General features: G+C 48.2%; 1 protein-coding gene across 1 annotated transcript in view; it reads right to left on the minus strand.

Moving 5' to 3' along the window:
* RGMB (repulsive guidance molecule BMP co-receptor b) overlaps positions 1–11711 on the minus strand; it is a 32879-nt gene extending 21168 nt beyond the window's left edge. The window contains exons 1-2 of the mRNA XM_040580208.1: positions 11317–11711; positions 8423–8934 (exon numbers count right to left, since the gene is read on the minus strand). Coding sequence (XP_040436142.1) covers positions 8423–8934; positions 11317–11437 — 633 coding nt within the window. The 5' untranslated portion in view covers positions 11438–11711. The remainder of the gene's footprint in view (positions 1–8422; positions 8935–11316) is intronic.
* Between the last annotated feature and the right edge of the window lie 4240 nt (positions 11712–15951).

Genomic DNA, 15951 nt, shown 5'->3' on the forward strand with positions numbered 1-15951 from the left:
TTTCCCCCCAATTCCTTCTCCTTTCTCTTAGCTTTTATATCTGAGCAGATGTCATGTGGTATGGAATATCCCATTGGTCACTCTGAGTCAGCCGCCCTGGCTGTGTCCCCTCCCAGGATCTTGCCCACCCCCAGCCTGCTGGTGAAGGGGGTGTGAAATGTTGGAGAGGCAGCCTTGGTGCTGTGCGAGCGCTGCTCAGCAGCAGCCAAAACGCTGGTGTGTTACCACCACCTTTCCAGCTGCCAACACAAGGCACAGCACTGTGAGGGCTGCTGTGCGGCTCAGCCAGACCCAATACACTGAGAAGACAAAACCTGCACAGGAATTAAGACTTCATGCAGATGTTAAAACACAGACGAGAGGTACCAAATGCAAGAAGGTGACACTACTTACTGAACAGACAATAACTCTGGAAAAATTTGAAGGTTATTGTTTGTTCTTTTGTTTTGGTGGATTTTGTTGTTTGGATTTTTATTAACATCGAAGAATGGAAGGTTCCTGTTGTTCTATGGACAGAGTTTGATCTTGCCTAGTTTTACTCACAATTTTACTGAAACAGTCCCCAAGTCCATTTTCCTCCTAGACGTTTGTCATGGCGGGATTGTACTTTCAGGCAAGGGCTTGTATCACCGTGCAATCGCGCAGAAACTACCTCAACACTGCTGAAGACCCAAGGTGCTACTAAAAACCACAGACCCACACTATCCTTCCCAATTACTACTCCAAGCACAGATGGCCACAATACATGTCTTGGAAAGGTTACAGTCAGCATTCAGGTACGTAACAAGGAAAGCTAGTTAGAGAGGCAGGGAACACTGATTATGTTAAGTATTTAAAAACTGAATACCCAACCAGTGGAACATGTACATTAAAAGAGTGCACAATGTTTCTAACAACATTAGATTTTGCTACTGAACATTTCTTTTCCTAACAGAGAGCAACTGGGAAGCAGGTAAGATCTCACAGTGCGCCTGGCCAGTGACATGTCTGTAAGCCTGCATAAAGTGCAGTAGGTCAGACAGGCTGCTGAGAAGGCACTCAGTGAAGAAACACCTTGCTATTCATGGTTCTCAGTTTTATCTTCAGCCTATGTCTGCATGCCCTACCTCACGCTAGCATTATGAGAAAACATTCAGATGCTCTCCTTATGCACCATTCCAGACTATAGGGAAAAGACAGGGAAGGATGTTTAAAGAAAAACACAGCCCTGATTATTTACTAATGATTTAATCAAGCACTGGAGAACAGGTAAGAGATGTTTCAGCAAGAGGTTTTATGATACTAGATCAGTGATCTAACAGATATCCTTGGGAAGCCTGCAAAGGACTTAAAAAATGAGCTCTGAAAGGCAGCTATTAAAAGGTCACAGGTAGATAACTGTATAGCATACATGACATTTCTAAAGGGGTCTTGCAATGCCATCCAAAAGCTTTTAGAGTACACACATACATATCGGGAAATTTAAACTTGAAAGCTGGTGACTTTCGAGTCACTAGCTCAAAATGTCACAGCCTCCCTTTCCAGAGGCTTCACACCTGTTGATCTCATCGCTCACCACCTTATTGAAAAATGGCCTATGCCAAAAAGTGAAAGCAGAGAGATTTAATAAAGGAAACTCATAAGGACTCATTGTAAAATCTTGATTCAATAGCCTCATTTCAAGTTATATCACAGGATAGTTGCTTTTTATAGGCATAGAAGGTCTCTTAGGATGAAACAAAACTGAAAGGTGTTAGAAATGCTAATGACTACTCAGTCCATCAGACAGCACCAGCCATCATCCAAGCAGTTTCTTCGTTTCTCTCCATATACCCATGCTTCTGTGGTGCACTGTTGTGCTGAAGTTGACATAACACAAGGACACCAGCAAGAGGTGTATGTGCAAAAGTCACCTTGCTTCTTCCATGGATGTTGGGGGTGGGGAGCCTGGGGAGGGCAAGCTGTCTGGTAAAGATTTAGAGACTGCCTCAGTAATGCTGCTGCGGCCAACCTCTCAGAAGAACCACTGCTCAGAGTGTTACAAAACTAAATACGGTTAACCCCTCTTCAGCCTGCCTCTGTGGTACAGAAGCACCACAAGACATTTTACCATGACACATTCCTATTTCATGTCAGAGAAGAAAATGGGAAGGGAAGGTGTATGGATTCCATGCGCAACAGAGAAATAATGAGGAAGCCAACCTGAAACCAAGACAGTTCAGCATTAGATGATTTCCAAAAGGAAAGCCAAGATCATTCAGGAAAGTGTTTCTTGAATATGGTTAAAGAAGAAGGTCACTGTTTATAAATCACTCTTAGAAATCAATCTACTATTGATTAATTTCAAAACTACCCAGAAATTGACAATGGTTAAGCATCCTTAATCAATGATAAGAGTAGCTAAAACATTCCACCTCCTTTTCTAAGGTGACAACCCAAGAACAAAGGTTCTCCCCGACCTTCCCCACAGTGGGACTATAAAGCTTAGATGGCAACAAACAGAGAAGTAAAGCTTGTTTTAACATAAGTCGCATCACCATGTGTCTGAAAAAAACCCTACTACTTAAAATTGTTAATTTATTCCCTCTCCTACTGCCCATAAGAGACCACCAGAGGCTTTAAAGTCATTCAGATATATACTGCTCAGTATATACACATCTCTCCCTTCCTTCTCCATCCTGCAAAGGCAGGCATTGAAGGCACTGAAATGTCTTCAACAGTTGTCTAGCAGCCCCACAAATATTACAGAAAACAATTTAATGCCTGACAACCTGCCACAGCTTGTCCTACAAAACCACCTCTATGAAGGCCAGGCTGACTTGAACACCAGGAAAAATAACCATTTATCTTTACACCAGAGAAGCTCTGTATGTTTGCAGACAACACCAAGCAGGACGGGAGTGCTGATCGGCTTTGAAGGTAGAAAGACTCTACAGAGAGATCTGGACATGCTGGATCAATGGGATGAGGCCAGTTGTATGAGGTTCCACAAGGAGAATATTCCTGCATTTGGGACACAATAACCCCACGCAGCTCTACAGGCTGGGGCAGAGCGGCTGGAAAGGGCCTGGTGGGAAAGGGCCTGGGGGTGCTGGGTGACGGCCGGCTGGGCAGGAGCCAGCAGTGTGCCCAGGGGGCCCAGGCGGCCAGCAGCATCCTGGCCTGTATCAGACACAGTGTGGCCAGCAGGACAGGGGAAGTGATTGTCCCCCTGTACTGGGCACTGGTGACACCACACCTCAAATCCTGTGTTTGGTTTTGGGCCCCTCAGTACATGGAGATGTGGGAGCGTGTGCAGAGACGGGCAATGAAGCTGGTGAAGGGTCTAGAGAACAAGTCTTATAAGGAGCATCTGAGGGAACTGGGTTGTTTAGCCTGGAGAAAAGGACACTCAGGGGTGACATTATTGCTCTCTCCAACTACCTGAAAGGAGGTACGTGTGTGGTGAGGTGGGTGTCAGTCTCTTTTCCCAGGTACGAAGTTATAAGACAAGAGGAAACAGCCTCAAGTTGCACCAGGGCAAGTTTGGACTGGATATTAGGAAAAATTTCTTCATAGAAAGGGTCGCCAAGCATTGAAACAGGCTGCCCCAGGAATTGTTTGAGTCACCACCCCTGGAGGTGTTTAAAAGATGTGTAGATGTGGCGCTTAGGGAGATGGTTTAGGGGTGGACTTGGCAGCACTGGGTTAACAGTTGGATTTGATGATCTTCAGGGTCTTTTCCAACCTAAATAATTCTATGCTGTCCTCCAAAAAAATTGTAGTATGTACTACTTTTGGAAAAAAACACAAATTCGTCTTTACTTTAGGCAGGATGTCCACAAAGATGAAAAAACTAATCAGAGATGGTAAGTTTAACTAATGTTCCTACTTAGAACTACTGAATGGTAACTGGAAGACAAATGTGTTAGTATTACTTAAAGGAGACTAAGTAGCAGACTGTGTTCAGTCTGCAACGATGTCCTGTAAAAATAGAAAACATGCTGCAAAAGAGCTATTTAAATGTTTTGAGTCTAGGAAACAGAACATTTATACCCAATGTTCCCCCACTCTGCCAATACCACGAATTCCCAGGTTCAAACCTTTATGCCCAGTAAAACCACTACAGAAAAGCTCTGTGGGTTTTTCCTTCTCTGTCCTTATTCCCTCTCTCACCCTCAAGCTACCCACTATGAAACACCTGGATAGGAAAAACTTAGTTTGCAATCAGTGCAAAAAAGGTTGGTTTTCCATGTGCGAGCCCAAGCATCTCTGCCTCATTCACTATTCAGAGGCAACTACACTAGTGATATCTAGAACACCTGTTGCAGCAACAAAAGCCAGTAAACACTCTGTACCTCTCCAAGTAATGCACACAAAAAATTAACCCCCCTTCCATCTAATGCATTCTACAATACCTTTCCCACCTGCTCCCTCTACAGCCCCTTGTAACAGTCATTTATCCTCTGGAAATCCCAAGACAGCTTCCAAGACAGGTGAGCTCTTTATCTATAGCTGGTGATGCAGACAGAGATGCCAGTGACCTATCCAAAACTCATACAGGAAGTCCATCAGAAAAAAAACCAAAAGGAGAGATTAAACTCTTTTCCCAGCTGCTTGGTGACGATCCTTCATTCTCCATCTGAAAGGCCTTAGGATCCTATGCCAAGGGGCATAAGCCTATCAGACAAGCCCAAAAAACCTGGAGTTTCAAGTTTCAGCTAGACCACAAAACATACAATAGCTTTGTACACTGTGAAGAAACAGATGTTGTTACTATGGGCACCACAAATACGCAAAGCACCTACAAACAAATTGCCAAAAGCATTCCACAAATAAATACACAACTCCCACAAGTGGATGTACCCTTCCAATTAAGGAATTAAAGGAAGAATTTTCCTGCTTTTCATACTTTCCTGCCAGATGCGTGGGGTGGGGCAACATACTTTTATTCTTTACATTCTTTCTTAAAAGTCTCCTCCTGGCATTCTCTTGTCCTTTGTGAACTTACTAGATAACCCTCTATACCCTTCTAGACTGTTTGGGTTGCTCAAGTCTCACAAGTTTTGGAAAGAGAAGACAACTTACTTTACACATAATGCTCCCTTAATTGCTGATTCCCTTAAAGCTTGGTACACCAGAAAGCTATGATAAATTTGAAGGTAATAACTACCTACAAGGGAAATGATGGTATGTCCCTTTCAAAAGCACACTGCATATGATGTGAAGATTAAATATTCTGTTCCTACAGCTTCTTAAATCACTTCCCATAAAAAGTACATTCAGGAGAAACTGAATTTTCTGCTCCTTCTGTCTTTACTTTCATTAGGTCTGCTTTAGACTGGATTAAGTAGGCTAGTATTTGCTTTGGCTTCTGCAAAATTTAAGTTCAGCATAAACCTTTATTATCTCCCATTATCTGTCTTAAATATCTGCAATGAAAAAGCAGAAAGACTAACAATGGGTAATGTTCTGGTAACTTTTCTAATGAAGAAGGTAGAAGACTTATTTGCATGCTCTCAGCTAGGGAAAACACACTGTGTAGATAAAAGTCACTGAATTTCTCCTGGTAGCTCTTTAAAAGTGCCTTAAGCTACCCTGTGGCCAAAATCAGGAGAGTACACTGTGCTGGTTTTGACTGGGGTAGCGTTAATTTTCTTCATAGCAGCTAGCATGGGGCTATGTTTTGGATTTGTGTTGAAAACATCATTGACAATACAGGGATGTTTTCATTATTACTGAGCAGTGCTTACAGAGTCAAGGCCTTTTCCGCTTCTCACACCTCCCCACCACCCAGCAGGCTGGGGATACAGAAGAAACTGGGAGGGGGCATAGCTGGGACTGCTGATCCCAGCTTACCAAAGGGATATTCCATACCATCAGCATATAAGGCTGGTGGAAGAACAAAAAAGGGAGGGGACATTTAAAGTGATGTGGTTTCTCTTCCCAAGTAACCTTCACACACGACGGAGCCCTGCTTTCCTGGAGATGGCTGAACACCTGCCTCCCATGGGGAGTGATGAGTGAATTCCTTGGTTTGTTTTGCTTGTGTGTGCAGCTTATGCTTTACCTACTACATTGTCATTACCTCAACCCACGAGTTTTCCCACTTTTACTCTTCCCATTCTCTCTCCATCCCACTGCGTGGGAGTGTGCAAGCGGCTGTGTGGTGCTCGGTTGCCAGCTGCACTTAAGTCCTATACCCAGCAGCAGATAGTCCACTACCACAACCAAAATGGAGTACTTGCAGAGAAAAATGTTACAGGAATGAAACTAGCAGTGACTGTGTAGTTTAACGAGACTTTTCTGTATCTTTTATAGCAGCTGCTCCATAAAGAAATAAAGGATTCAAGAGGATGCTTTAGAAAGATTAAAACGTATCTTGCTAAGTTACTTGTACACTCAAACCACCTTGATTTCCTGCGAATAGGTGTGCTGAGAAGTTTGATTACCTGCCAAAGAAAGAAAAAACTCAAGGACTGCGAAACATGTAACAGATGTTTGTATTAAAGAAATTCCTAATATCCTAAATGATACATCCTATTTTATTTAATTGCTTCTGCACACTTAACTGTACTTGTGCAACAGCAGGCATGTTAAATCACTATTATAAAAGAGAAAAATGCATTACTACTTTTTCCAGAATAAGAAAAACAGAAAAACACTGAGAATAAAAACAGAAGGTATGCTCTTTAAAACAGACTTTTCTCTACTACATACAGACATTTGTCTCCTGAAGTTCTCTTGGTTACCTGTTTGAGAAGACATATACCAGTGTAACATGCTACCATAGTCAATCATTTTCAGAATGTGGCTAAAGGGTAAGAGAAATCCCCTATCTACTACCATCACACTCTAGCCACCAACATAATTTGTACATAAGAAGACTCTCAACTTTCTCCTCCAGTACTACCATAACAAGGAAATCAAGAATATTCTCCAAGACTTTATCAAAACCGAGGATAAAAGCTTACTGCAGACTGTGAAACACTGCTTTTTAAGAGTCTTTAAGAAAATGCCACTAGAGCAGATTTCAAAAGACCTACATCTCTTCTGCTAAGCTCACTCAGGTCAGCCTCATTCCTTCATTTTACCCTCCCTTCAAGAACTCATTCACAATGCACAGTGTTCTTGAAACAGGCACAAGTTAAGGCGATTCTGAATTTCAGTGACATACCAGTCCAACCTCTGGCTTCTGGCAAATGCAAAAATTTGCCTCACTCACACAAGTACTGACATTAGTCAGTACGTCAGAATCCAGCATGAATGCAACATGATTGCATGAATTTTGCTGAATCCAGCAAAACTGATTTTCACTTATTAATACTACTACACAGCCATCTTCATGGGAGATGTGCAGACTATAACCTATTGTGACTGGCACTCCCTGCTCCTGGTAATAAAAAACCTATTTATGAGCTTAAGAAAAACAGTAAAATCTCCAATACTGATGATCTTGAAACTGTATATACATAGCTTGACATATCTTGACAATACAAGAATTACACCACCAGAGTTTTAAAAGGCCATTTCACTCCAAAAATGGAATGAAATATGTGACAGCATCAGCTTCAAATGTATGTTAAACTGATTTTGTTTACTGATAGAAAGAAAGCCCCAAAAGTTCAGAGCATTTTTCACTCCCGATTCTAGAGGTAAATCAAAGGACACCTTAACCAGACTTATGCATTATACCTCCTTGTTTTCCTCCTACAGACACCTGTCTACCTCCGGCAAAAAGAGACAAGTACTTTTCTTAAAGTAAGGAAATGGCATAAGCTATCAATAATAGCACATTTATTCCTTCTCTAGCCACCTCAACTGGCTGAGAGGAGAGCAATCTTAAGTCTTGCATGTCTGAAGAGAGACTTACACCCTCAGCAGAATTCAGCAGAAGCTGCTGCTTCTTTAGTAAAGCCAGGGTACTAAGACCTGATAAGCATTTGGCAAATGTAATTTTTTTTGCTACCTCCTCTCAGTTCTCTACAGTTCCCTTTCTTGTCTCTGCACTGAACGCTCAGTGTCTTGATAACTCATTTGTTGTGACTCTTTGTCAGTATTTTTTGGTTTCTACTGTTATGGCTACACAACCTAATGAAAAGGAGATACTTCAGACTTTCCTGTCTCCTTGCCTAAAATGCCTACGTAGTGCAGAGGCAGTCACAGATGGTGCAGTGCAGAGACTGTTTCAAAGTGTTACCTTTAGTACCCTTAAAAGCTTACCTGGTGATGTGTACAGCATTTTTTTGTGGTGGGGTGGAGTGGAAGGAAGAAAAGGACCTGTTTAAGCTTTGTTTGATTCTCAGAAAAGAAGAGGCTAACAGTTTTACTGTCTTGGACTACTGCACAGAAGATTCTCAAGCTGCCACGCTTCTTAACTGTTCAGGGCTAAGTGACTTACCCTGCTGTCTTGGCCTTTTACTTCTGTACATGTGCATGCACAGTGATTAAGAACAATTCATACCTTATTTGTAGCAGTAGCGCTGGATCCTGGGACCACAGGCACATTGGTCACTTGCACTGATAAGTAATTATTGTCTACGAGGGGCCAAGCGCCTTCCACTTTGCATGTCTGGAAGTGATCCTTAAAAGTCCTCAGATGAGGATCACCAAACAAGCCACAAAACAGGTAAGTAGGAGTTGTCGTCTTGCCCCCTCCCTGATATTCTCTGGCTTCTATGTGGTCATTGTAATTACAGGGATCATGGGTCACCTCAGGGTTGGTGGAGGATGTGGGTCCATCTTTGGAACAGTTTCTCTGGCTCATGAGGTCGCTGATCCCAAGCACTGCGTAATGGTAGACTAGGTTTCCACGGCATACTTTGGAATTGCGATCAGTACAGGCAGAGTACGCTCGCAGGGCCTTGCAGAACTCCAGATCAAACCCCTCAAAAGCAGAGTTCAGATGTGATGTTAAAGATACAAAATCAGTGGTGCACTTCTGGATTCCACAAGGTGTTTGCATCTGGCAGTCACCTAAGCACAAACAGATGGCAGAGAGAAATTACGCAAACAGATTGCAATACCTCATTTTACACCCACAGGAAACAGAACTGCAGAAAACAACCTGAAGACAAGAACTTGCAGTGTTCACCCATTAAGGAAACACTATATAATAGAGAAAAAGGGCTCAGGAGGCAGAAAGATAGCAATACAGACCATCTCACAGGCTGAGATGGTCCATGCATGACTTAATCCATTACTTGATATTGTCTAGATGGAAATTAAAAGCACTAAACTCCTGCCAAGTATGAGCCCAACATTTCCTTCCAGATACCAAGGTGATGATGAATTTCCATGCTTAAGTTAATCACTTGGTCAATAATCAAGTCTCCATTTAGTCTTTCAGTGCTTTACACAAGGAATTGAACTTTTAAACAGAATCCTACCCCTCAGAAGGATGTGCTAAAGGCAGCAAGTGACATATGCTTAGACAAAAACCGACTGAATGAAGCAGAAATCAGTTTCTCTTCTAGAAAGCAGGGTGGGGAGAAGGAGGGTAGGAAACTGGGCAGCCCATAAATCCAGTTTGCTTTATTTCCCTGACACTGCCATAGCTAAAGCTTCACTGCTCAGTTTCTGGGACTAATGAGTGAGAAAACCCACAGCTGTCTCAAGTGTAAGGTGCAGTACAATACACTGCAAGAGCAGTACTTCTTAAAAGTGTAATTCAATAATAAGACAAGGGCCAAAGAAACCCTCTCCCCACAAAAACCTGAAGTACTTATCAGATGTATGCAACAGGTACACAGTTCAGTTTACAGGAACAAACCAGTTAGGCTTTATCTGGTCACCTGATTTCCGCACAGAAAGCATTAATTACCATCCCAGCCAGCAAACTGGAGTTTTACAGCCCTCTCCTCCACAGTTCTTGCTGTCATGATTTGAAACCCTTCCAGACTCTCATGGCAGTTAACAACGGTCTTCTGCAGGTAACATTTACACAAGAACTCATAAGGATCAGAAACAAAACTGGCAAGACTACACACTGCACTAAAGGAAACAGAGCCACACGTTCCACAGGGGTTAAAATGAGGAAGACGCCAGGTAACACAAGATGGACCTTCTTAAATACTGTAAGATTTCATAAAATAGCTGTCCAGCGGCCAGAACTTTCCACTGAAAGCACGCTGTGCTTGTTACTTTCATGAACTATAAAATTCAGCTGTGCATACATTAATCTGTAATTTCACTGTCATAAAGCAGATTTTGAAACCACAAAAATGCTTACAAAGATACATGGAAGCGTGAAAAAGGGAAAATAGAATACATCTAACAGATACTCTTTTTGCTCCCCTCAGAGCCCTCTTTACAACATTTCTCACTTGTTTTGCATGTCCTCAAAGTAAAATAGGCATGGCTCCAGTCTGATTTTAAAAGCCTAATTAAAACGTTCCTAAATTCCGGAGAAATGAGGAGCGGACAATGAACTGAACAGTACTGCAACACTTCTCATTTTTCTGCAATTCACACAACGATGTGAGAGTATTAGCAATTTCTTTGCTTGCCCCTTAGCTGACCCTCATGTGAGTCAGTACTCAAATAACTTACCCTGAATATCCAAACCATGAATTTATAACGGCAACAGGTGTTGCCAGTGATGGGTAGCTAACACAAATCTCCTGTCAAAATCCCAAGATAACACAGAGTATGAAGGAGGAAATCTGTAACCTACAGTCAAGCGTGACCACGAAGTGTGTAAGTAAGCAGTAAGTTTCTCACTTTGCCTTTGTGCAAGTAATATGTAGCTTTGCAAAATAAAAGAACAACTGAGCAAATTCTGTGGTTTTGGACACACAAAAAAGGCCTATGCCACGCAAAGTGGCACAGCCAATGTCGGTTCAGAGCCTGACTTTCGACGCATCAGGGAACCTTATGCTCCCCTTCAGTTCTGATTTGTGATAGTATTTTAATCACAAATAAATTAGCCTAGCTGAGCAAATCAGTCAAGTTATCAAATACTCAAATAAATCTGCCGCTCCACATTCCCTGCAGCTTCAAGGAGTTTGTTTGCTGCTTTCGGTGGGTTCTTGGCACAGAGAGCGGTGAAAGAACGGCAACTTGACTAAAGCCGGGTGACCTCTCCCCTCCCCCTACAACTGCGCGGGGAGCACAGACCGCTTTAGCAGGCGTCCGCAACGCGCCTTCCTCCCGGTTTCCCACCCGCCGAGCAAAGGCCGGCTCCCCCGCCGCAGAGGCCGCCGCTCCCCGGCCCCGCAGGCGGGCAGGCCCGCCAGCCCGGCCCCGCTCCGCGCCCGCCCCTGCCCCGCGCGGGGCGCTCCCCGCTCGCGGCGCTGCGCCTAACACCCGCCCCGGGACCCCGAGCGCCGAGCCCCGTCCCCGCTCCCGTCCCGGTACCTGAGCCCAGCAGCAACCCCAGGGCGGCGAGCAGGCCGAGGGCGGCGAGCGACGGGCGGCGCGGCGGGCGGCGGAGGAGCGGCTCAGCCCCGGCGGCGCGGGAAGGCGCAGCTCTCCCCATGCCCGTCCATGCAGGTCCCCGGGACGGCGGCGGGACGGCGCTGCGGCATAGGGCGGCGGGCGGGCAACCTCCTCCTCGCTGCTTTCTCCTCCTTCAGCGGCGCGGCGACGAGAGGCGGCCACCGGGCCGTAGCGGGGCGGGCGCAGGCGGGTGCGGCATGGCGGCAGCAAGAGGCGAGCACAAAGGGAGAGAGCCGGTGAGCGGGCGAAGGCGGCCGGGCGGCCTGGCGGGCGGCGGCGGGTGGCAGTCCCCAGCAGCCCGCACGCCCCGCGCCGCTGAGCGCACTGCGCCGGGCCCCGCGCGGCCCCACCCGGCCCGTCACCTCCCATTGGCTGTCCAGCCTGTCCGACAAGGCCCACACGTGCCGCCGGCGCGGACCCGCCCCCCCGGGCCGGGGCTAATCCGAGACGGCGGGGGAGTCCCGCGCCCCCCCGCGTCCCGCCTCCCGCCCGCCCGGCGGCCCCGCCTGCCTGCGGCCCGCCGCGCTGCTCGCGTCACTCGGCCGCGCGCGGCCCCCCGCGCTCCCCTCGGCCGTGATTGGCTGCGCCGGGAGCGTCCGCAGTGCCACGTGCCGCCGCCAGGGGTCGTGCGCGGCCGGGCTGGGCCGGGTGCGGGGGCGCCGCCGGGGCGGGGCGGGGCGGGGCGGGTTCTGCGCCTGGGCGGGCTGAAACCTCCCGTTGACGGGCCCGTCCCGGCGCATGAAGCCGCACCCGCGGCTTTTGCGGAGCAGCCAGAGGGTGGGAAGCGGTCGCCCGGACCCGGGCATGCTGCGAGCACAGCCGCCACAGAACCGGGAAAAACAGCGGCATTAAACGGCCGTGTCAGTGCAAGAAGCACGGCTGGGCTTTGAGCGAGCCGTGGTTTGCTTCCCAGAAGGCGGGCGTAATGCCCGAGCCGCTTCCCCGCGGGCAGCATCCCCGGTCCCAGGAGGCAGCACCGCGGGCCTCTTCTCCCGGGCCGTCCTGAGCTCCTCAGGGTACGCGCACCGGGAGGGCATTAGTCCCAGCGCTGAGCCCCGGCGGCTCGCCCACGCCACACCGGGTACTTACATCATGCTTGACTCTGGCACGCTGCGTGGCTCAGCAGGGTCAGGGCTGCGCCGTGCTCTCCTACTGGACAGTACGGGATGCTCTGCCGGCCAGGACCTGCGTATCAAATACGTGACAACACAGACACGGTGAGCGGCCCTGCAGCGGGGGCAAGAAGGGGACCCGCACAGTGGTGGCTCCTCATCTGCACTGCGAGGTGTGCTGCTGCAGACACACCAGCTGGTGCAAGGCATGCTTGGCCTGCCTGCCGCAGCTGAAGAGCAAGCATGTTTCTTGCCAATTCCTCTGGGGAAACTCGCACCACCTTCCACCCCAACATTAATCTTATCAGGCAAAAACTGCAAAAACTTGAGCACAGCAGCCTTACAGATGCCCTGGCATTTTTCTTTCTTCCTTCTTTCCAGCAGAGCAAAGGCAGTCATTGACATCTGTCCCACTTAGGATCTCTGCATGCATCCTGGCCTTACACCCCGGGGCTGAGGCTGGGGCCTGTCAGTCCTGCCCAGCATGGGCCCGGAGGGTTGCACCCTGCTGTCCCACCTTTGGGAGATGCCATCGGAAAATCCATGCTGCTGGCGCTGACCCCACCGGGGCTGCCTTTTCAGTGGCATGCAGTGGGGGCCACCCTCTCACCGACCTCGGCTTCAAGAAAGGAACATGTTTTAGGCACAAAACAGTGTGAAAAAAGCCACCACAATACCCCTTAACCTGACATTCATGGGAAGCACTCCATACTGGGAGCTGCTTGCTTTACAGGATGCAACCTGCAGTGTGCAAACTCTCAAGTGAATCCAGATGTGTGCCTGGACAGCTCGGCAATACTTCCCTCTCCGGTCCCCGATACCTGAGATCTCAGCATCTCTGAAGGCAGGCTTGGGCTGCTTAAAGGCAGGTGGAAGAAACTCAACACAGCAAACAAGCAAACGCGCTATCTGACACGCACCCCGCGCCCCAACCCCAGCTCGAACAAAGGTCTGTGACAAGCAACTCACACCGAGCATCCCCGTCGCTCTCCCCATGCATCGCCGGCGGCGGGGTCCGGGCGCAGCGGGGCCGGCGACCAGCTCCCGGAGCGGCGGGGCGGGCCAGCGGGCAGCTGCCGGGCCGGTCGGTGGGCCGGCGGCCGGGGGCGGGTAGCCAGGCGCGGCGGCACCCACGGAGGCAGCGCGGGCAGTGGCCGGCGTCGCGGGAGCGGCGGCAGCAACAGCGGCGAGCGACCCGCCCCGGCGCTTACCGCCCGCCCCTCCGGCACAGCACCGGCACGGAGGGCGGAGATGGGCTTTAAGTGACAGCCTCTTTCTGTCACCTATAGAAAGCTAATGGGGGTGGGTGGAGGGGGGGGGTGGGAGCAGCGAGGAGCAGGGGCGATCCCCCTAGGAGAGCAGTGCAGGGATGCTCCTCCACCTGTCTCTCCGCTCCTCTCCCGCGCGGGCGCTGCCCACCGCGCCCCCCCCGCCAGTATCCAGCTGCCCACACCCGCCCCGTCCGCCCGCCTCGGCCCCGGGTCCCAACCCCCGACCCCGGGCCCAGCCCCGCGCTGCCGGGACAGCCCCAGCCAGGCTCCCGGCCCCGCCGTGTGGCTCCCATGCGCCTTCTCCCCGCGCATCCCGGGTTTCGGCTCAGCCACCCGCAGCTCCGAGCTCATCACAGGTGCTGGGAGCCCAGGCAGCAGGCTGCACGGCCGCCCAGTATGAATTTTCCCGCTTGAAGCTGCCTACCATCTCTTTTCTCTTTGCACCTGCTGGTGGGCTTCTCTTTATGTTGGGCATCCAGTGCAGGAGCCACTGGCCCCTGTAGGAATAACTGTGGCAAGCCAACATACGACATCTGTCTAGAATGATCTCACAAATGCAAAGCCAGAACGTAGCAGCTGGGCAGAAGGGCAAACGGGGGGTGGGGGGCTGGGGGGGGGGGGGTGGGTGGGGATGCAGCAGGAGAGGAAATCTTCCAGACCTGGCCTTGTGTCTGGAAAGTCTTGGTTGTGTTATTACAAAAGCTACAGATCCAGCCTAATGTTCTTTCTCCAGCTCATCACATTTTCATCCCTGAACTTGCTACACAGTTTTGGGGGAGCAGATGTGCATCTGATGTTTTGAGGGGCTAGGGGCTGCCTTGTGCACTGGGTAGGTACATCTCAAAATGATCAGCCCTTTGCCTCCTCTGCTGCATGTGTCACTGTTTTCTCTGTTCCTCAGTCCAGTGGCAGGCGGATCTGAAGAAAGCTGGTGAGGGCCTATCCAGGAAAGGATGGAGACTGTCACACTGCTCACAAGTCTGCACCCACACCCCCCGGTGGTCTATCAGTCACAGATCCCTGTGTGGGGCAATAGAAGCCCAGAGCTCCTGAAGCTTCCTCTCCTCCTTTCTGACAGTGGCAGCGAGCTCTTCTTGTTAAGAACATTTCAAACAGTTCCATTCCCTAGCTCACAGAAACACGGGATTTTAATTTACACAACTGCTCTGGAGCGTGAAAATCCACTGTTGCAATCAGAAAAGCTGCAGCTTTGATTAAAAATCCTAAAGGCAAGACTTATGTTGTTTCTTACCCTCTTCATATAAGCACAAAGGAGATTGGGTGCATAAAATAATGATGAGTGAGAGTTCAAAGCAGTCCCAGAAAGCTGGCCTTAGAGGTTGTTTCTAATGTGATTCCAACTCTTTACCATTATTCTTCTTTGTTGAGAAAGTGCCAATACAACAAACATAATTTAGCAAGGCAAAGCCCTTTTCTTTCCAAAAACATTAGTCAATATGTCTTAGAAGTCAGCTCGTCCAGTCTTAAAGAAATGCAGTAATTAAATAAACACTTTGAATAGAGTCTGAAACAGACCTTTCCTCTGTTATCAGGGCTAGGGGCCTGGTGAGGGAAAGGTCTCCTCACCTCTGACTTTTGTCAGATTCCTGAGCTGTTTGACACCAAGAAGCATTATTATTTCCAAAGCAGTTTTTTCAAGTGCTGAATAACGGCGTGGGGGGGTGGGGTGATAATGACGATGACAGGGGACACATGATAAAAAAATCCTGCCAGGAATAGACAGCTCTTCTCTTTCATTACCTTTCAGAGATGAGCTGTCTTGTATCATTTACCTAGCAATCTGGTATCCCTGTACTTTATGCTGATGCTTATTATTAACAGCTTGAGACGTACCTCTGATCATCACTGGTTTCAGCAAAACTGATGTTTTGCATCTATATCACAGATATTTAAAGTGCTTTCCAAGCCAGGACTGATGTTTGGAATATCCCCCTGAGACATGGCCCCTACACATTTTGTCATGTACGGAAGCACTGTCATGCCAACACTGTTCCAACATACAGAAGATGACGGTTTTCCTCTTTTTTAAAAGGCAAAAATGGAGGAGGGAGGCAAAAGACAGAGGTCAAATAGAGAGAAAGGACAAAAGGACTGTTAAGGTTCCATTAAGTCTGTCAAACAGTTAAAAATTTTATGATGGAACTTTATAT

This window comes from Falco naumanni, chromosome Z (assembly GCF_017639655.2).
Source record: "Falco naumanni isolate bFalNau1 chromosome Z, bFalNau1.pat, whole genome shotgun sequence".
Classification (NCBI taxonomy): Eukaryota; Metazoa; Chordata; class Aves; order Falconiformes; family Falconidae; genus Falco; species Falco naumanni.